This window comes from Cimex lectularius, unplaced genomic scaffold (assembly GCF_000648675.2).
Source record: "Cimex lectularius strain Harlan isolate CLEC.00 unplaced genomic scaffold, Clec_2.1 scaffold63, whole genome shotgun sequence".
Taxonomy (NCBI): domain Eukaryota; kingdom Metazoa; phylum Arthropoda; class Insecta; order Hemiptera; family Cimicidae; genus Cimex; species Cimex lectularius.
The window spans coordinates 1120245-1142425 of record NW_019392694.1 but is presented as its reverse complement, the minus strand read 5'-3'; the positions used below and the strand labels follow the sequence as shown (position 1 = coordinate 1142425).

The 22181-nt window shown below is 38.5% G+C and overlaps 1 protein-coding gene across 6 annotated transcripts in view; it reads right to left on the bottom strand.

Moving 5' to 3' along the window:
• The window catches only part of LOC106674087 (titin homolog), a 66878-nt gene that overhangs the window by 31144 nt on the left and 13553 nt on the right, over nucleotides 1-22181 (bottom strand). For 5 of the 6 annotated variants that reach the window (XR_002910098.1, XM_024225965.1, XM_024225963.1 and 2 more), the window contains exons 2-6: nucleotides 10128-10199; nucleotides 2793-9752; nucleotides 2294-2452; nucleotides 1892-2222; nucleotides 1644-1832 (exon numbers count right to left, since the gene is read on the bottom strand). Coding sequence is in view for 5 of the 6 variants with exons in the window: in XM_024225965.1 (XP_024081733.1) it covers nucleotides 1644-1832; nucleotides 1892-2222; nucleotides 2294-2452; nucleotides 2793-9752; nucleotides 10128-10190 (7702 nt within the window). In the remaining variant the exon portion in view is untranslated. The remainder of the gene's footprint in view (nucleotides 1-1643; nucleotides 1833-1891; nucleotides 2223-2293; nucleotides 2453-2792; nucleotides 9753-10127; nucleotides 10200-22181) is intronic. The other variant, XM_024225964.1, reaches the window with a different exon arrangement.

Here is a 22181-nt window from a genome sequence, read left to right as displayed (position 1 = left end):
TGATACAAAAAAAGAAAAAAGAAATACTGATACAAAGTATAATAAGCATGGCTAATAGCCGTCTGCTGAGTTTACTGCTTAAAAGTTTACAAATACAGAAATATTAAAACAAAAAAAAAATTCGAAGAGAAAATTAACATATAGCAGGTGTATGAATCATAATAGATGGAAATATGAGAAAAAAGAAGAAAACAAAAAGAATTAAATAAGAACAAATTACCTTTTGAGAACTGATAGAGTACTAAAAAACAAAGCAGTAAAAGTAAAAGTATATGTACAGGGACGACAATTATTGCATATCTGAAAGCCACTCATATCTCACTCTCCAGGCACGCCGAGCAAAGGAAATTAGTGGTAAAGGGGATACTTGGTTAGAAAGATATTCCAGTATTTCAACTCTCGAGATGGCTGTCTTTCCCAAGTAAGATACCCGCAATTCTGAGAGAAGAGAGCAGACTCCCAAAAAGTGATATGAATCTTCCCTGGAGTAGCTGTTACAAAGTGGACAAGTTTATCGTGAGGATCATTCAAAATCTAGGGTTTGAATTTCAAATATAACAATTCTCCTCTTAGTTTGAATAGCCAACACCTAATGTTAAGGTCCTGGGAAAGGCTCGGTTTATATGACAATAGGTGTTCGTTGAAAAGTTCTTTATACAAGTAGAACCTCTCTGTGCTTTTCGCTTTATTCACAGCTTCTTCTCGATGAACTTCGATTATTTTGTAAGGAAGCACTAAAAGGTCCGAGAGATTCTCCCGAACACCGGAGTTTTGCCAGGGGCATGAGTATTTCTGGGCTAGAGAAGCCCATTGATTATACCAGGAGATATTCTTTCTAATTATCTGTAGAGCGATTATTTTAGGCAGTCGATCATCTGGGAGGCTCAGTATCTTTGACATATATTTTAGGTGGAGGGAAAAGGTATACGAGAATAGAGGAGGCAAACAGGATTCTAGCGTTAGCAGGTAATTTGGGGAGAAAGATGGTAAGTTGAAAAGTTTTTTTTTTTTTCGCTTCTCGGCCTTTTGTCTAAGATCAAAGTATAGTATTTGGAGGATGTAGGAATGACATCAATGAATTGGCCAGCACGCTCTCCCGACATGAATCCGATAGTATTCTTATGGTACATGATTAAGAGATGGTTTAGACATCGTTCGCCGCTTCCAACAAGCCAAATGTTCATGTTGAAGAATGGTATTTTGTTTCACAAGACGGAATCCAATAATTATTTACTCGAAGTGTAGGAGACTTAAGACCCTTTGCGAGGCCAAAGGAGGTAATACACGTTATTCAGAGCAAAATAGGTAATAAATAGTAAGTTAAAGTTTAAGCTATCACTAAATGATTTTCCAGTGCTTTGGTGAATTTTCTTTCAAACCATCAAAACTGAATAATTTTTATCAATAACCGAGAATTTCTGATCTCGTTTAATTTTGTTTACATTAAAATATGTATATTTTAATTAATAAAACGACAAAAATACATAAAGTTTGAAATAATCAACAAAATACGAGAGTCCGATATGTTCTTTGTTTGTATATCTACGTATCTATTTATCTGCTGAAAATAAATCTGGAATGCCGAAATTCATAAATTTGTGTATCAGTTCAATGAGGGTCATTAGTGAGGTGCAGAAACATACTTGCTGGTGTTTGATCCTGATGAGTTCTTCTGAGTGCTCTCAGTCCAAAAAGTGGTTTTCCGTGTTCGTCAATCGGGCCCATGCCATAAGAAGACGTTATCGGGTCCGTTACCGTGTTTGTAGTGGTGGTTGACGTCGTGGTCGTCTTCCTCTGTTCATACGAGGTTTTTTTCAAATTAGATGATTTTTCTGGAATTGACAGAACAAATTGTACGATAAATTCGTCCAAGTGGTTATAAAATACCAACCAGGCTGTGGAGGCTCCGTCGATTTCTGAAACAAAAACGACGAGTCGACCGGTTGGCTTTTCACTTCGTAAGTGCAGACGGTTCTTTCTTCGGGAGACAATCTACTGAATGAATCAGACTTCTCACGAATTGTTGTGGTTGTTGTAACGGTTTTAACGGAAGTATGATCGGGCGAGTGGGTCGACTTGGGCCTTTCGGAGTAAGATCTCTTAGGGACAGTTTTTTCTTTATCTTCTTCCTTGTTCTGTACGCGTGTGTTGTAAGAGGGTTTCGTCAAAGACATCTTAGGTTCGGGGCTCGGCTCTTTGACGCTTCTCCTTGAAGTATGTTCCTAAATTAGAAAAAACAAAAACCATAAAACTGATGTTTAATTTGATAACATTTTGAGTATATAACCAGTACATCTCTACTCGAAGATGTGTGCGATTTGACTTCATGTGTTCGTGTCTGAACGCTTGTAGATCTTGTGATGCTATTGTGCTGTTCCTCGAGTTCTTTCTTCACCAATCTTATTTGGGCTCTTATTCTTCTTCTTTCTTCGTAAGCCTCGGCCTTAATTAGCTGTATAATTATAACAAAAGAGCAATAATTAAAAACTAAAGTAAAATGAAATATTTCCTTTTTGTACTGACAACTATATGAATTTGAATAAAAAATATATTACTCATGCAAATTTCTTTAAATACATTTATTGTATGAATATAGCAATACAATAATCTGTTAAGATAATAAAACTGCCATTATTGACTGAATATATGAAAACCATCCTGCTCCATTTATTTCTCACTCTAACCATACCTACTCCCATTTTTGAGCGATTTAAATAAAATAATAAAATCCTCTTTTATTTTGCGTATATTAAATGTAAATTTATTTTCCCAATTAATAAAAATATGCTTACCATTTGCTCAAGAAGTTCCAAATCATATATATTTTCTATTGCGGGGGCTTCACTTGTTGAACTTTTAAGTCTTACGGTTATGGTGTCGAATTTATTCGCTGAAGGAGTTTTTCTAAGTTGTACACCAAATTTTTCTTCTGTTTTTGTTTTCTGAAGAACAGTCTCATTCTGTTTGAAGATTGTGCTGTCGTTGAGGGATTTTGACAATGTTTTCACATCGTTTTCAGGTTTCGATGTTCGCTGTAAGACACTATCGGAGGTTTTTACGTAGCTTCTCACAGTTTGTTCTCCGACATTTTCTGATTTTAAAGAACTCTCGTAGGATTTTGTACCTAATTTAGATGGACTGGAGGCGCGGGGCTCAGATTTCCTGGGACTGTCATAGGGCTTTGGCGGACTGGAGGCACGGGGCTCAGATTTCCTGGGACTGTCATAGGACTTTGGCGGGCTGGTGGCACGGGGCTCAGATTTCCAGGGTTTGTCATAGGACTTTGGTGGGCTGGACGAGCGGGGTTCAGATTTCCTGGGACTGTCATAGGACTTTGGCGGGCTGGTGGCACGGGGCTCAGATTTCCAGGGTTTGTTATAGGACTTTGGTGGGCTGGACGAGCGGGGTTCAGATTTCCTGGGACTGTCATAGGACTTTGGCGGACTGGAGGCACGGGGCTCAGATTTCCAGGGTCTATCATAGGACTTCGGTGGGCTGGACGAGCGGGGTTCAGATTTCCTGGGACTCTCATAGGACTTTGGCGGACTGGTGGCACGGGGCTCAGATTTCCAGGGTCTGTCATAGGACTTCGACGGACTGGGGGCACGAGGCTCCGTTTTTCTGTTACTGTCGAATTTTCTCGAATGAGTGGTTGTAGTTCTAGCACTATCGTAAGATTTTAGAGTCGAGGTATGGGGCTCAGTGTTTCTAGGACTGTTGTATGGTGTAGAATGAGTAGAGGTAGTATACTCGGTTTCTCTGGACATTTCGTAGGATTTTGGACTCGAGGCAGTGGGCTCAGCGTTCCTAGGACTGTCGACTTCTCCAGAATGAGGGTATGTATGTCCGATTGTTCTTGAAGTCACGTAAGATTGTGGACTCAAGGCATGCGGCTCGGCGCTCCTAGGACTGTCGTATGCTCCAGAATGAGAATACGTAGTATGGTCGGTTTTTCTAGACGTTTCATACGATTTCGTCGGAAAAGCAGCATGCGGCCCGGTTTTTCGCGGAGTATCATTTACATTTTGAGTGGTGGTATGTGATTCGTATTTTTCAGTGGTTTCGTAATGCATTGTCACTTTTGGAGAGCCAATAGTTTTCTCCGTATCGTAACCTTTTGTAGGACTTGAACCCCTTCGTTCAGGTTGTTTTGTGCTTTCCTGGTATTTAGGAAGGCAGGGTGTTCTTTCTCCAGGCTTTGAAGATCTTCTCGAGGAAATAGATTTGTCTGAATCGTTTCTATCGAAACTAGATGTTGGTTCGTGTAATTTGGTAATTGTTTTGACAGTTACTTCAGATTTGAACTGCCTTCTTTCCATTGCAGATACATCTTCAGTTGTTACGGAAGATTTCCTCCTTTGCTCATTGCTATGCACCTTATCCGGAGACCGGGAACGCACTGTGCTCGCTTGGGTGTCTTTCGCGTAAGACGATGGTTCTTGTTTCGGCTTTCTTGGATGCTTTTGTTCTTCCGCTTTATTTTCAAAAAATGATTTCTTCGTGCTGACATCGGTTTTGGCGCCTATCGATTCTTTCTCGATGAATTTGCGGTTTTCATTTCGTAAGAAGGTCTTTCCCAGAGGTTTAGGTACAGGAGTGTCTTTGCGGGAAGATTTTGTTGTTTCTTTCAATTCCTGCCGGTAGTCCGTTTCATTGCTGGTTTTCAGCGGTAGACTGTTTACAGCAAGGTCAAATTCTCCTTCAGCTGTATCGTCAACGTGCTCGGTGATTTTGTGAGTCTCATAGTATGAAGAATCGGTTTTTGTTTTTTTCCCCGGGCGATCTACAAAATCTTCAATCAAATGGTGCTTTTTCTCGTCGTTTTCAGTCTTGGTTACTTTTTCAAATAGTGTTTTCGCTTTGGAGACGGAGTTGGAATTGTCGATAAGGACTTGGTTGCCTGTCACCTTGGTTTCTAAAGATTTTTTAGCTTCGTTTAAGAAAACACTGACTTTCTCAGCTACACTCTTTGGAACATCGTTCTCATCGCCAACATCGTCGTTGATTCGGTGGCTGTACGGAATAGGACCGGATGGCCCAGTCAGTTTGTCGAATACTTCAACATCTTCAGGCTCGCTAACGAAATCGGCGTATCTAGGGTTGCTTTCTCCGTCATCGCTCGTCGTGACTGCAAAATTATCGGCAGTGCTTGAATAACCCGGCGACGATTCCCTTGACGACTTCGGATGCTGCACAACAACGTTTAACAAATCTTGATTCACTTTTGTTTTCAAGGATGGTTCTTTTTTATACGGTTGAGATTTGGGTTTCGTGGGAGAATCTTCTTCCATTGACAGAACAGAACTGTTTCTCGAATCGAGTTCGTGAGTTTGATCCTTCTTGGCATTATAGTAAACATCGTTTCGCACTTTTACCTGAGTAGCAGATGTACTCATACTTTTCTGGATAGAAGAATCAAATTCGTCGTCTAAATCTCCATAAAATTCTTCCGGAGGTGTCTCGTCTTCCAAATCGGAAACGCTCTTAGCTTCGTTCTTTAAAAAATTTTGCGTTTCCGTTCTGTGCGTTTCCCTTGTTGTCAATATGGCAGTCTTGCCTGTGTCTTTGCTTTGCAGTTTAACTTGAGATGGAACAACTCTTCTTTGTGGCTTGTTAAAAGTCTCTGTTTGTGGTTTCTGTGCTGGGCGAGAACTCGTATCGACAAGTTTCGATTTTTGGGGAACCGAGCGAGGAATTGAAACCTTCGGTTTGGGCGATTCCGTCTTACCGCCTTCGAATGACGGCCGTTTCTTTGTCGTTGTATCTTCCCTCTTTCTTCCGAGCAATATTTTTGTTGTTTCTTGGATTGAAGTGCTTGTTGTTTTGGAAAGTGTAGAAGGTGACGCATTAGTGGTTTTCGTCGTCGTTGGTTGGGTCGTTTGAGGTCTATGAGACGACGTGGGTACTTTTCTTGCTTGAATGAGTTGCCTAGATTGAGCAGTTTTCCGTTGAACGGTTGGAGATACTGGATGTCTTCTAGTTGGGGAATCAGGAGATGTATTCTGCTCTAATCTTGAAGAAGTAACTACCTTAGTTGTGTGTTTCGATAAAGTCGATTTGCGTTCTGGTGTGAAATGTTTTGAAGCAACTATCGGTTTTTTGACCAGAGGTACATTTGACGTATTTCTTGGTTTTGAGTCATTGCAAATAGGTTTTTGTGTATTTCGTCTTGTAACTGAAAAATTGTCCTGCCTCGCGAGTGTCGTTGTTTCTTTAGTTTTTGTACTTCTGTTGGAAGAATCTCTTCTTTCTGTTTTTTCATCGGATGTTTTCATTTTCTTGAGAGAAGTTTCCTGTACTGATTTTTTGACTGGTGACTGGCTCCTTTCAGGATATTGACGGTCCGTGCTAGGATGCTTACGGTCAGGGCTTCTTTCAGGGTGCTGACGGTCAGTGCTAGGATACTTACGGTCAGGGCTTTTTTCAGAGTGTTGTTGGTCTGTGCCAGGTTGTTTACGGTCAGAACTTCTTTCGGGGTGTTGACGGTCTGTACCAGGATGATGACGTTCTGGGCTCCTTTCATGATGCTGTCTGTCTGTGCCAGGATGATGACGTTCGGGGCTCGTTTCAGAATGTGGACGGTCTGTACCAGGATGATGACGTTCGGGGCTCCTTTCAGGATGTTGACGATCAGTGCTAAGGTGCTTATGGTCAGGGCTTCTTTCAGGGTGTTGATGGTCAGTGTCAGGTTGCTGACGTTCGGGGCTCTTTTCAGGGAGTTGACGGTCTGTACCAGGATGATGACGTTCGGGGCTCTTTTCAGGATGTTGACGGTCAGTGCTAAGATGCTTATGGTCAGGGCTTCTTTCAGGGTGTTGATTGTCAGTGTCAGGTTGCTGACGTTCGGGGCTCTTTTCAGGGAGTTGACGGCCTGTACCAGGATGAGGACGTTCGGGGCTTCTTTCAGGATGTTGATGATCAGTGCTAAGATGCTTATGATCAGGGCTTCTTTCAGGGTGTTGATGGTCAGTGCCAGGTTGCTTACGGTCTGGGCTCCTTTCATGATGTAGTCTATCTGTGCCAGGCTGATGACGTTCGGGGGTCGTTGCAGAAGGCTGACGGACAAAGCTTTTTTCAGGATTCTGATCTTCTGGTCTAGCAAAAGGAGCTTTATACATCTTCGCCACTGAGGGATCAAAATCGTCGCTTTCCTTTTTCTCGGGCGATTTTAGATTAGTGCTTTCAATGGATATTTCCCGTTTTTCTTCATTATCTAACGTTTCGGAGGGCGCAGTGACAACACCTGATGTTTTGGAAGTTGCTTGTTTTTCAAATGTAAGTTCTTCAACAGTTTTGGTATCTGTATCATCCTTAGCAATATCCCTTTGCACATCTCTCTGTCTCAAAACATTGTCTTTCATTTCACAGATATCATGAACTGTGTTAACAGTCCCTTTTGTTGTACGAACATTTTTATTTTCATGTCGAACAAGTTTCGTTTCATCACGTTCCTCATTCACGAAATTTTCAGTTCTCCCTGTCGGCAAATAATCGTTTTCCTTGTGTTTTCTTACATTTTCGACTGTCAATTTATTCGATTTTATATGTTTTAATTGGTCTTTATCAGTCCGCGTCAAGTCTTGCGGAGTGGTTTTGAATTGTTTTATCGGAGCGAACGCGCTGGGTTCCGGGGTGGTCTGTTTTTTTTTCTTCAGTTCCCTTGTGATGGATCCTTCGGAAGAAAATTCCGGTGATTGTTCTTTCTTATCTTTTTTTCTAATCGTGGTCATATTCGTCCTAGATTCGGTTATGACTTCCGATTTCTTTGTACAGTCATATGTTGCTTGCGATGCATCAGAATCGCTGTCGGATGTCTCTTTGCCCGTTTTCTTATGTACAGGACTCGTCGAAGGAGATGCGCCTGGGGTAGCCACTCTGTTTCGATTTGCAGCCCTTTCCTTGGTAGAAGAAAATTTCCTCTTTGATTTGGTTTCTTTAGTGGTAATTCTTGTTTCTGAATGTTTCCTCGCACTGGTCGCTGATTCATTGTGATGAGTGGTCTGTTTCTTTTTTTGAACTGGAGATTTAGAAGGTGAACTCCTTTGTTTCTTTTCGTAATACTCGGGCGACTTAGTATCGGCCCTTCTTCTGTGGTCTGGGGTGTTCTTTTCCAAAGAGCTTTTAGAGTTGCTCAACTTTCTACGTTCGGGCGAACTTCTACTGCTCGAAGAAGTGTAATCTCGCTTTGTCGGAGACGGGGTAGATCTCTCTGGGCTGGACCTCAATGTCTTTACAAAAAATTCGTGCGAAGGAGTATGATCGACGGAAATTTTATTGTACGACTGTTGGTACGTGGTCATGTACTGTCCGTCCGTAGCGCTCGTAGGCAAGTCCATCGAAGAAGGTGGTGTTGTTTTCTTTCCGGCCGCGTGACTTGGAACTGCGGACTTCTTTCCATCGGGTTCGCTCCTCTCGTGATAAACGAATTCACCGCCTTTGTCAGAGACGAGAGTCCACCCACCATCGGGTTCGCAAGGAGGGCTCGCCGGAGTCGATGGTGCCGGTGTATGCGTTGAGAGATAACTATCCAATTTTTGAATTTCGTTCAGTATTTTCTGTTCAGTAGCCGCTTTCTCGTTTACAATCGTTTCGTGTCTCGTCGAACTGCCCGTACGGGACGTCTTCCGTTGGATCTGTTCGGCAGTTAAGAAATCATCGCTCCTTGCTGATCGATCCTCTTCCTTTTTCGAGGAATCTCTAAGAGTTGAAATGTCGACGGTCTGTTCTAAAGATCTGTCTTGAGATTTCTCAACCTCGTAATTTCTATATAATTGTTCGTTTGTTTGATCTTCCTTTCTGCTTTGGTTATCCGTAATGGTACGATACTCCGTAACTTTCACGTTTTCTCCAACGTCCACATCTTCGCCTCTTACTCGAAAATTCGTTAGGTCCAATTGTACAGAGTCGTCCAGAGTTTGAGTGGAAAACACCTGCTTTAAGCTCTGATTTGTAGTAGAAGTTTTAGATGTGGTTTCTCGTTTATGTTGATTCGTGCAGCTTTCCGTTTGCACATCGTCGTCTATGAAATCTCTCATAGAATCAGAAGTGAGTTCGACGAGGGGACGAGCGTTCGTCCCGAAATCTTCGATCACGACGACTTTGCCGTCTTGGTTATTATCGGACGTGGTCCGGTAAGAACTGGACGTCACCTGCCTGGAAGATGTAGAGGCACTGACATTCGACACAGACGACATACTTTCATTCTGTTCAGTCATAGTTTTAAAATTTGAGAACTCTTCGTTTTGCGCGAAAGTCCGTTCTTCTGTGTTGTCGCTTTTTGCAACGGATGCGGACTGGGACATTTCTTTCTGAGTCTCGGCCTTCATAAAACTGTTATTGTCTTGCTTCCAGGTCGATTCTTGGGCCGATTCCGTCTGGTAGGCCACTTTTTTCTCCATATCGGCTTCTTTCACAACGCCCCGACCTTCCGTGCTCACGTACTTCACTTCGATGTTGGCGTCTTCTTCTTTTCCTCTACCGTAGACGGTCTCTTGTCTCGAATCCCAGTATCCGTTGCCTTTACGTCGGCTCATGTCTCTCGTTGGCGATTCGGAATCCCTGATCTCTTTGCTCTTCATTGTCATGAACCCTTGATCCTCCAGGGACTCTGCGTGCCTCGGCAGCTGTTGGTGCTTCCTGTTCATATCAGATACATCTCCGGTCGTGTAAAAGTCCTTCAATCGTTGTTCTCTTAATTTATACATGCGGGCTCTAATTTCTTTCTTTCTCCCAAAATCTTCTGTGTTCGCCCACTGGAAAAAATAAAAACAAATAAAAACTAGCAAATACGGCAAAACAGAATACATTTTTCTCTGAATTTGATACAAATGTACTTGAAAAATCGGTGCAGTTTTGCTAAATTTCGACAATAATTAAAACTATTTTTGTGGCCTTTATTGGAATTAAATTTTTAGTTCATCCGTTAAAGAAATTTCAGTACAATTAATTTTTAATTACTAAGAGTAAAATAGCCTATCATATAACCAGTTTGTAGGCTAGTTCTGGTTTACTATTAAAAAGTTATAAACAATGACCAAAGTATATTGTGTTCAGATCAAAAAAGGTATTACAAAATAACAAAGTAACTAGGTTATATATATATTTTTTTTATTTGAGTTTAGGATTACCATTCTTCGAAGAATATCTTCATCTTGTATAGTGTTCAGATCTGCGTACACTACCGTCGCCATAGTGAATCACTGTAATATGGGAAAGAACAAAAATAAATAAAAATACAAAGCTTAAGTATAATTATATGTTAAAGGTGAAAGTAAGTAATTTATTGGACGTAACTAAATCGGATATTATATACAAAATAATATGTATACATGTGAATAAGTGAAAATTCATTACTTTCATTTGTAAAAGTTAATAATTAGGCATTCAAATTTTCATTTTTGTAATTCCTAAAATCAAATTTCTTTTAGATTCATTCACTGTAATGACGTTTTTTTCTATTTCAATAATACAGATTGTTTTTGTTTGGGGGATTTAAGCTCATTCCTAGAGCCGGAGGAAATTTACAAAAAAACCGCGTATATTTTGCACACACGAAGACAAATATTTGTCATAGGCCATAATTTCCAAAAAGAAAAGAAAAATTGACTATTTAAAGAAGTTGATTTAAGATGTCTGTATATTTACAGTGTGAGCCTTTAGACAATAATATATTGCACAAAGAATTTTCCCAACCCATCAGACGACCTCACCCGCTGCCCACGGACCTTCTCGCGATTTTATTTCAGATCTTGACGTGTCAGTTTTTCATGGGGATTTTTTCTGACCTTGCTGTTTGTCCGTCCTACGACAATTTCCAATCGTTTCAAACTTATCTTGTTCCACTTACACAGTATTTATTATAAAGGCAAATTTATTTGAATTTGCCATATACCAGAGAAAAGATATATAACTGACTGATTAGAGCATTAATTAAATTTTACGACAAAATTACACGTCCGTTTTAAACACTTTAGAGTTATTTAAAGTGATTTGCATTAAGTTAGGGCAAGTCGATATTTTTCCAGTACAAAAAACTACTCTGCATCCATTAGTACCTGTTGTTGAAAATATTTTTTTGTTAGGGTGGGGGTTGGTTATGAATTAGAAAAATTCTTTCCTACACTGCGACCTAAATATACGTATTGTGGAGCCACTATGAATGATAGCCATTCCTTGGAAAGTGCATTTTTTCCGTGGTTCTTCTTCGCGCCCATCTTTTGGTGTGAATGTAGCCTTTACCGACGTGGCTGCGTAACTGAGCTAATGAGGGGAACACAATCGACGCAACGCAACTTGACCCAACGCGCCACCCACGCTTTGTCGCATGTGGGTGCGCCCATATGTTAGACGCAAGCACACGCAACAGACGATACAGTGTGTATCACTGTAGCATTCGCGAAATGGATACATATGAGGATGAATATGAGAAAGACATGGAAGTCATAGCATCTTTCAATGGCGGACAGAAAAACTTGGGTTCATGAAGTGAACAATAGAGGTATCTAGCGAATAGCATAAGTTGATTTCTGTATTAGAAAAAAAAATGCTGATCAATCCGTGTTTCATATTTGGTATTTGAGGATGACAAAACATCAATTTGATTATCTGCATGAGGCAATAAAAGAACGGATCAGGGACTCAAACTTATATACACTCAATGACAAAAACTGTATTTTGTCGGCCGTATGTATTTTTATCGATATATTAATTACAATTTACTTCCTTTAATGTAAGCAAAAAAAGAGATCAGAAATTCATGAGTTTTATTTAAAAAATATTTAATTATGATTGTTTGAAAGAACACCAAAAAACCAGAAAATCAGTAAGTAATAAACGCACACCCGTCTTAAGATTTTGGTGAAAACAAACAATTTGTTTAACAATTGACAACCAAAATCATTTAGTGAATGGTAAAATTGAACTAACACTCTTTTCCTGATTTTGCTCTTAATGCTTTGTTATGAGTAAAATCAGTAAATAAAGTGTTAGTTAAATTCATTCTATCACTAAATAGTATTCGGGTGTTTTGATAAATTTTCTGTCAAATCATCAGAATTTATTCATTTTTATTTAATACGTTTAATTTGGTTTACATTAAAATAAGCATGTTGTAATTAATAAATTAATGTACACTGATGGACAAAATAAACGCACTACCTTTAAATTTTACTGTATTTACGTTTATCATATTTCGCTAACCAAAAAAATGTTTGGTTCTAAGAATAAATTCTTTAATAAGAAAATGTTTGTTACCTAATTTTAAAAACGAAACAAAAAAATAATTGAATAAAGAAAAAACAAACAAAAAATTCAAAATCCCGAGGAATTCTTTCCAATTCATCAAAAATAGCTGTTTCTCTTCCAGGGTGTTAGGACCTGTGTTTCGTCGTCGTACTCGTCGCTTAAGTGAGTCTCAAATGTGTTCGATTTAATGTCGACTCTGGACATTGAGCTGGCTACCGCAATCAATTCCAACCTCATTTATTTGGCGAAAGTAAATATGACTCTCTTAGCTAACCCTCCTTCACCCTGTTTTGAAAGTTGATGGTTTGGCGATGATGGTCATGGTTCCAAGGGTTTTAAAACCAAGACAACCTCACCTCCTGTTGGCCGCTGTCAAGCGAGGCTATGTCGTCCGCTTTGATGAAGTTTTGGGGCGGTTTTCAATTGGCAATAGCATCGGAGACAATTATTTCCTTTTGTTGAAGTACACCTTTTTTGTTCCCCTTTTCATTGCCCCCGCTATTGCCATGTAGCTCCAACCGGATTCGACGACGGGGAGCTACGTATTCCCTCTGCCTCTTCTGGTCACATGCCGCTTATGCGGTTTTTTGTGTTCCTCCCGGGGGAAGGGTCATGGTGACCTCTCGAAACATTATTGAACTTACCATCCCCATGATCGGTTATCCTTTGTTTGCGGAAACTGCGGGGCCGGTTTCGACCGTTTCCATGCCGCTGCCTGCCAGACGCCTCGTTGTCCGGCTGTAGTTCCCTCCAGGGAGTTTTCATGCCCTTCCTGAACCAGGAGTGTTACGACGAAGGCAGGACCATACACCTGAAAAATTGTAATCCTCAGGCTGTGCAAAGTCCGCCGGGCACAGACCCATGTTCAAGGGGGAGGGTGTGATTCATCAGGGAGGACGCGGGCGGTTGATGGCTCTCCACTATCCTGCGCGAAAGATACTCTTCCCATAGAGGCGCTCATCCCAGGCAAGACCTCTGCTGAAGTCCGGAAGCGAGCACGGAGTTGGGTGGCCACCGGAGAGGGGGCTCTGAAGCGCGGTGATGGGGAGAGTCCGGTTCCCGTGGTGTAGGCGACTGAGGCTGGCCGTAGGGATGTTAGCAGTGAGGGCGAGAATACGAGCAGGCCCATTGCACTCACTGCACATGGAAGTTATGGAATAACCAAACGCCCCTCAGACAAACACGTCAGCAAAGTCTGGCGAGTCCAGACGGCCGCTCATCATCTTAATCAGCATTTCTTTAAACTAATATAAAACCCTAATCCCCAAATATCCTTGCCTTACTCATACGCTAGTCTTCTGTCGGTTTAAAATTAAACATTGTACAGTTTTGACAATAAAGTTTCTTCTTTTTTTAAAAGTCTTCTTCGAGCGATCACTTAACTGGCGCCCGGAACAGGGACCTGGAATAGCTAAAGTTTTAAAGTCGTGGCCATTTGTCCCGCAGTTACGTCCATTTGACTCAACGGAAACTTTAGCGGTTCAAAGAAACTTTTCGTTAAGTCAAGACAGAAGAAATTCCTGCAGCGACCATTCGTCTCATCCAGGAGGAAACGTCTTGAAAATAGCCAAAGAAAGAAGAACCAGCAACCTGGAGAAGAAGAACACTACCGTAGGATAAGTAGCCATCTTTCGCTTATTAAACTTTCCATGTTAATCCTTCTCTCTAGCATGTCTACAAAAATTAATTATAAAATAACTAAAGAAGACTACGATCACATTCTTTTTTTCGATGGAAACCCTTCAGAACTAGCCATCTTTTGTGAAATTTTGGAAACTGCATACAGCGTATTGTGTGCAGAAAATATTATTAAAAAAGATTACAATCATAATGTTTTATTCATAAAAATTAAAAGAAACTAATTGCCCCTGCCATAGTTTATATTTGAACAAAGCTAGACGGACTAAATTCAGACACCTTGAAAGAATTAATGACTAGGATAGAAAAAGAAATGATATTTCACATTTTTAAATGTTTACCTTCCGCTTTAAGTAACCGCATTATGATATCTAATCCAGAAACAATAGATGAAATTAGGAGCATAATATATAACAAATGCTCTTTTATATTATCAAATATCACAAGACTACAAGAAGTCCAGTGAATCCAATAGAATTCCAAACCATTAATAACCCTACGTATTTTAATATACAATATTCCCATGTACAACATACACCATTCAATAAATTCCAAAATTATAAACAACAACAACACTTTAACATTAACAGAACATTTGAAAATAAACGAAAATAGATTTAACTAATAAAATTCTTTTTTTCCCTGGTGGCTCGATACCTCTGAATCTTACATTTGAGCAAACAGAATTAAATAATAAATCACTTTGAAATTTAAATAAAAAATATATAAATAATAATAATCCAAAAAAGGAGACAGCTTGCGAAGTCAAGTCCAGACAAGTAATGGCCATTTGTTCCGAAACCAAGGACATTGACGAAACGCAAAGCACTCGTACGAGCGAAGAAGACAGAAATGGCCAATTGCCCCGAAATGTCAATACGCTCAGATTTGAGAAAAATATGGGAAGATATACCTCATTAATTAGAACGGAGCATATGAACTCCGAAGAAAACAATAAAATTATCGAATTATCGAAAGAATATCCTGAAGTTATTAAAAGGGAAAATGATAAGTTAACATCGACAGGTTTATTAAAACATAAAATATTAACAACCGATGAAAAACCAATTTATTCGCGAAAATAAATACCCACAAGTGTATCGTAAATATGTACAAATAGAAATAGAGAAATTATTAAAAAACAGAATAAGCCAACATCCTAATTCCCCCTACAATAGCCCGATTTGGGTAGTTCTTAAGAAAACGGATGCTCTGGAAAGAAAAAACTAAGAATGGTAATTGACCACAGAAACTTAATCATAAAACACGAAAAAAATAACCTCTAATCAAAACACTAAGACTTTCTTTAATAGGACCCATAATACATAAATACTATAGATTCAACATGTAATTGACTTAGATGTACTAAAAAATGGATTAAAATATACCTAAGACCTAATAAATCATAAACTGAACGAACCAGACCCATCTTTGGCACTATATCATAACACAAAAAACAAATTTGATCATCTAATTAGCAATGAAACCAAAACTAAAAGGCCAAAACGAGGGCTCATTAATGGTTTAGGAAAAGCAATATCTTGGATTACCGAAAATATGGACTCCGACGACAAAAAAACGCTACGACAAAGCGATAAACGCCATCCAAAGTAATTCTATTCATTTGCAGCATAATGTTGAAAATCAGATGGCCATTAACAAAAAATTAATTGACCAATTTAATCATGACATTCAGACAATACAAGAAAATATAGAAAAATAAAATCATTGGCAAATCCTGTATTAACCCAACTAGAAATAAGCAAAATTTATAATGCTATATTAGTCTAGAATTGTTAGAAAACAAAATGATGTCGAAAACTCTATAGAATTCTATAAACCAAAAACATTGCAGCCTTCAATCCTAACGTATGATGATCTTGAATCATTGAAAAATACAAGAAATATTACATTTATATCGCCAAGTCTTAGTACACTCTGGCAATTATACGTTGCTCTTTTATGAATAACGAACTTTATTATTTCGTTCACGTGTCTTTACGAAGTTCCTCCCTTGAGACATACTTCCTATTGTCCTATCTAGTAAATAAAAAAGATCATGTAACAACAATATATACAAACCCATCTTTAATCCTTAAAGCGAGCATATCAAAAATTATTGATAATTGTATTAAACAAATAATTGCAAATGAAAATCTTTTTGATATGTCTACACATCGAGCACATCATCTATTAAATATGTACCATTTATAGACTACTATTTAGCTTTTAAAATTAAAACAATTGTAATTAAAAGAAATGATGGGAATAATACAACATTTATATCTAATTCTAGTTTAATTAAATTAGATAAAAATGAAGTATTGTTACATGGAAAAAATGTACCAATATTTAAAGAATCGAAAGTTCTGTTTACACAAACCGACGGGTTTAGAGTGGCGAAAGCTAATATATGTGTTGAAGATTTACATAAGCTAAATGTAAAAATGCAATCATTGGAGCTATTAGAAGATGTTCCCTCGACATTTTCAACAATTTATGTTTATGTTATAATTTGTATGGGCATTCTGTCAATATTCTTCATGTTAGTTTATTTTCGTTGTCACCATAAAGAAGACCCTCATCAAGAAGTGACGTCTCAGCAGACACCTGCGTCAGTTTCCACAGGACTGCCTTTTTTCTCGCAGGAGCTTCGAACAGGAGTACAGTTTTGACAATAAACTTTCTTCTTTTTTTAAAAGTGTTCTTCGAGCGATTACTTAATTTGGATGTGACATTTTTCCCGGACGCGACGATTTTCCCTATGGTGACGAACTCCCGGCGCTTTTGGCTCCTGACCAGACGACCGATGATGATCCCTCTATAGAAGCCGACTGGTGTACATGCTCAAGGAGCGCTGTGCCTAGTATAAGCGTACTTGGGGATGCTGCGGAGGTCCTATGGGCGGCGGATATATGCGACGGCCTTCTGAAGGGGGATTTTCCTCCGACAGAGGGTCAGATCGACCGGGTTGTTGAGGTGCTCTCGGACTGCACCATAGCGCGGAGGCTTCGTCGGGAGGCTCAACTGAGCCGTGCGAGGAGGTTCACGACGCGCCGAGACGCCCGGCGAAATAGGGTCACGCACGAAAGAGACGTACCTCAACTGCCCTAGGAAGCTAGCCCAGTTGGTGGAGAGTAAGATCTGAGGAGGCTGGATGGAAGGGGGTTAGATGGTCTCAGTAAACCGCCAAAGACAGTTGTTTCGTTTTACGAACAACTGTGGAACGATGTAATTCTGGCGAGGGCATCGTGAATTTTCCGTGCGAGCCTTCTCAGGAATTAATTTTTGCTCCGATTTTCGCAAAATAGGTTCAGATGTGAATGATGCGAGTCGCCAAGAAAAAGAGCACGGGAGTTCATAGTACCATCAGAGAGGGCTTGTCCAGGGTGGCTGGTATGAGAGCCACTCTGGCAAAGCTGTTCATGGTTCTCGCCACTTTTGGGCTCTACCCTAGCAAGTGAAAACCTGACAGTGCTGCTTACAAAACAAGGCAAGTAGTCCTTCTGCATGGAGACCGATTACCACAGCCCCGACAATGGCGGGATTGTATTCCGCCGTCATCTCCAAGACGATTAGCGGCGTGGCGCGACTGTCGTGAGGGAGAAAGGCTTCGTCCCCTTGAACAGAACGTATGAAAACTGTTTCCTCATGGACGAGCTCTTTCGAAGTGTTCGACAAGGGTCTCGCCGGGATGGACTGACTGTCAAAATCAAAGGATATGGTATGTGGAATCGATCCACATTTTCTTCCTTTTCTAGTACAAAAATCAACGTATGATATTCGCCAGATATATCTATAGTGAAGTTCACTTCATGAACCCACAGTTTTCTGTTCGCAGTTCAATGCAAGCAGCTCGCAGCTGCTGCCATTACATCCATTTCTTCCTTATATTCTTCCTCAGAAGTATCCATATCGCTTATACTACTGTGAGTGACTACTACGACATACACTGGCCTTGCGTTGATTGTGCACACCCACGTTGGTTCACGTCGCGTTGCGTCGTGTCAGATGTTCCTCCCTGATTAATATCGATGAAGTCACGCATTTTCAATAAGAAGTTGTTTGCTTTAAAAAAGCTAAGAAACAACTAAAGTTTTTAAAAGTGACCGAGAGAGAGTTTCAAACCTCAAATGTTTGTAGAATGTTAGAGGTTTGTAGAATAACAATAACACTGAAATGCCAAAATTCATACAAACAACGAACATTTCCAGTGATGACTGAGGTGAATTGAATTATACTTGTATAAGGATCATGTAACTGCCAGATTGCCCAGAAACTTATACTGTCTCTTTTTTCGAATTATTTCTGAGGACGTTGTAAAAATTTTGTTTGGTGTCCTGATTGTCGCCAAGAATGTCTTGAAGTCTGTGTTGTAATACAAGTAATAGTTTGTTTTTTGTTGGTTAAAATTGCTTGGGTTATGTTAGTCATTCAAACAAGTGAAGAAGGAAAAGTAATGTCAAATAGGTTGAAAAAGGGAGAAACATGTACACAACGTGATTCATTTGTCACCAGGGCTGTTATATAAGAGTTGTTTTGTTTTACTTTCGAAGGTTTACCATACAATGATCCTTTTTTTATAATAGGGCAATCAAAGACAACTGGTATAACACTTCTTCTCTTGTTCCTGCGAGCAAAAATAGTTTAATCAAGGTGGAAATAATCCCTGTTTGGATTGGTGGGCCAGGTTGTATAATGAGTTATTCATCCAATTTGAATTTTATCGGAAGGTGGGAATGTGGGGGCGGATTGAGTGGGTCACCTTTCTTTTATTTTGACATTGGATTTTGCTCAATCCTTTTTGAAAAGATAGTTCCTACTCACAGTAAGTTGTTTTGCAACGATACGGATTTCGAGCTTTTAGCTCATCATCAGGTTGAAGGAGTTCTACAACCACGTCTCTCGATATTGCGATAATTGCAAAAGTGAACCCGCTTATACCTCCGCCAACATTTTTGGAAAAGCTATGTAGACGATATTCTATGCATATGGTCGAAAATATTGGAGGATACCAAATAATTCCTCCAACTAATTAATTCTCTACAACGTAATATTTTTACATTGGAAATTAACAAAGATGGTTGTTTGAACTTTTTAGACCTATCGCGACGTTCCAATGGTTTTTAGTGCCGCTCAATTTTGAAAAGCGGGAATAAATATTATAATAGTAAATACAGTGAAAAATTAATTATAAATTTGTGATTAAAGATAAAAAATAAAAAATTAGAATAGTACTTTAATAATAGATTAATGACAATTTAAAAGAATTAATTTAATTATTTGGACGTTTAATATTATTTATGTACATATGTAAAATGGGAGATAGATCAAAATCTATTGTATTATTAATGCATTTAAATCCATGTTATATTTTTTAATTTCAAATTTCTCCAACCAATCTAATTCTCTCCCTTTGTTGAAACTATGTAACACTGTTGTACTTAATTTGAATTGAAATTATATTTTGTTTCTTTTAGATGGTCCTTAAATTCCGAAAATTTGTTCGATTTAGACAAGTGTTCAAGTGTGTTTTACTCTCGTTTTTATTTCACTACCGCTTTGACATATATATTTAATATTACAATCAATACAATTAGTTGCTAAATCCCGCTTTTTGCCAAGTTGTCTACCTTGTCTTTAGGTATTGAGAGGATGTTTTTTAGTGACCCCGTACTTCTAAAAGCTATTCTAAAACCTTCTTGTTTAAAAATTTTACTAACTTTTTCCGACAATTCACCAATGTATGGCAAACAACGGAAACCTAATGATTCATATGTGGTGGGGTATCAACCTATCAACAAATATTTCTAGATACCCATTGTTTTTTGCTAAGGTTTTAATAGTTTCTAATTCTTTTTTATAGTTAGCAGTTTTAACATACGGTCTATGAGCCAAATGAAACCAGCAGCCTTTTGGGACCATGGGTGGGAATAATCCGAAGTGTCTGTAGTTCTGGGTTTTCTATATACGTCTATTTCTATTAGGTTGTTTATTATGGACAATTTTAGGTCTAAAAAGTTCAACCAATCATCTTTGGTAATTTCCAATGCAAAATGTATATTACGGTGTAGAGAATTAATTAGTTGGAGGAATTCTTTGAGATCAAAAAATGTTGGCGGTGGTATCGGCGGGTTCACTTTTGCAATTCATGTCGAGAGACGTGTTTGTAGAAATCCTTCAACCTGACGATGAGCTAAAAGCTCGAAATCCGGATCGTTGCAAAACAACTTACTGTGAGTAGTAACTATGTCATTCATCATTTCTACTGGAATTCTATTTGCTTTTTTGTTGTCCCACCACCTTAATCGTATGGAGCTCTATACTATTTTCCTATTATTTGCGACGGAGATGTCACAATTTCCAACATAGCTTACGTAACCTTATTGTCTAGGTTAATTTCATTTTCATAAAAATATCTATTATCTTGTATTGATAATATTGTTGTCAATGTTGATAGTGTTGATAATTACTGTATTCTGTATTAATATTACTTTATTCTGTAGGTTGTTATTAGAGTGGATCAAGATAAAAAAATTAATTTTCACTTTGCTATCGTGATTTTATATTTCAAAAAAAATTTAGAGTAGCAAAATAAATCCTCAACATCTAAAACAACTCACTTTAAAGAGTAAAATTAGGAAAAGTTTAATGTGACTAATTTCAAAAATTAGTTAAAAATGTCAGAATCAATTAAAAATGTTTCAGCCAGATGCGCCAGGGAGTCAGATCGATCCACACGTCCTGACGCTGATTAATGGTAAGGCATCGTCTGAATAATTATCCTTGAGCCAGTTTATCCCATTATGGCCTGTGAAGGAGAATCGACCATTTTAAGTACGACGACAAATTAACAACTGGACACGTGAATTCAACTGAAATGAAAAGCAGCTTTTCAGGGCGATCGCAATTAGTTATAGATACACCTGATCTGTCACCTCGTCTAGCGAAAACAGTTCAATTACTTTCATATATATCTCGTTTTAATGTTATTTTTTTTAAATTTTATACAGTGTCAAACTTCATTTAGTTTTCAATTGATCAGTTTAAATCAATAAAAAATTAGAACTATAATTGTTGACAGTTTTGGACTTTTTTAATGTTACTAAAGTAGTCGTTCTTGGATGAATTAGGTTGAGGGTGTAGATGAACATAGATACAAAAATTTTAGTATGAGTTATATTTTATCCGCTATATGTCGTATTATTTTCAATATAACTTTCATTAAAACCGAACTAAAAAGAAATTTGGAAAGCTTGAGAACCTCGTTCTACACCAACAGCAATATTGTTTAATACTTTTACTTAACATAACTCCAAGATTAGAGCGATATGTGCCAATATATGAAATTACCTACTTTTATAAATATATTTTTTTTTAAACCAGGGTTAGCAACAGCAGAGGTCACATTATCCAATTTATTTGTAAGTTTGTTCGAATGTAGGGCCACTGGATTCGAACCTTGGACTTCTTCGATGATGAGCGCCGCGTCAACGCCGTAACCGTTGCGCCCACCGACGACCCCAGATTAATTTAATTTTAAATGTTATTATGGTGTATTATTGTTATTTTTGGATATAACACATGATGACGGAGAAAACAGAACTGAGAAACCGGTCATGAAATTGCATTTACATAATCTGAACTCGACTACGACCAAGTCAAGCTCTTATATTTATACATATATTACACACACACACACACACACACACACACACACACACACACACATATATATATATATATATATCAAACACACCCAAAATCTTAATTATATTCAATTTAAATTCCATTTAACAATAATACTGAAAGACATTCTTTTTTAAAACTAGAACCAGGATTTGTAAGCAATGGATCATATTTGTGCTAGCACTTAACGACCATGGTTATCAGATATGTGTGTGAATTATGATTAATCCGTAATAAAGAAGTTCAAATTTTATTTTGAACATTTTTGCACGTTCGAAGAATGCTGCATAGATTTACATATTTTTATGGAGTACTTTTTTTTTACTTAAAAAAATATTAGTCAACTAATTTGCCTTTCCTGAAATTACTCATTTTCCAACGAATTAAAGTGAGATAGATAGATAATTCGATAGAAGTAGATAAATAGATAGATACATAGGGAGAGAGTTAGAAGGAGAAAAAGAGAAGGAAGGAGATAGAAATATAGATAGGGAGAAAGGAAGAGCGAGAGAGAGAGAGAGAGAGAGAGAGAGAGAGAGAGAGAGAGAGAGAGAGAAAGAGAGAAAGAGAGAGAAAGAGAGAGAGAGAGAGAGAGAGAGGAGAGAGAGAGA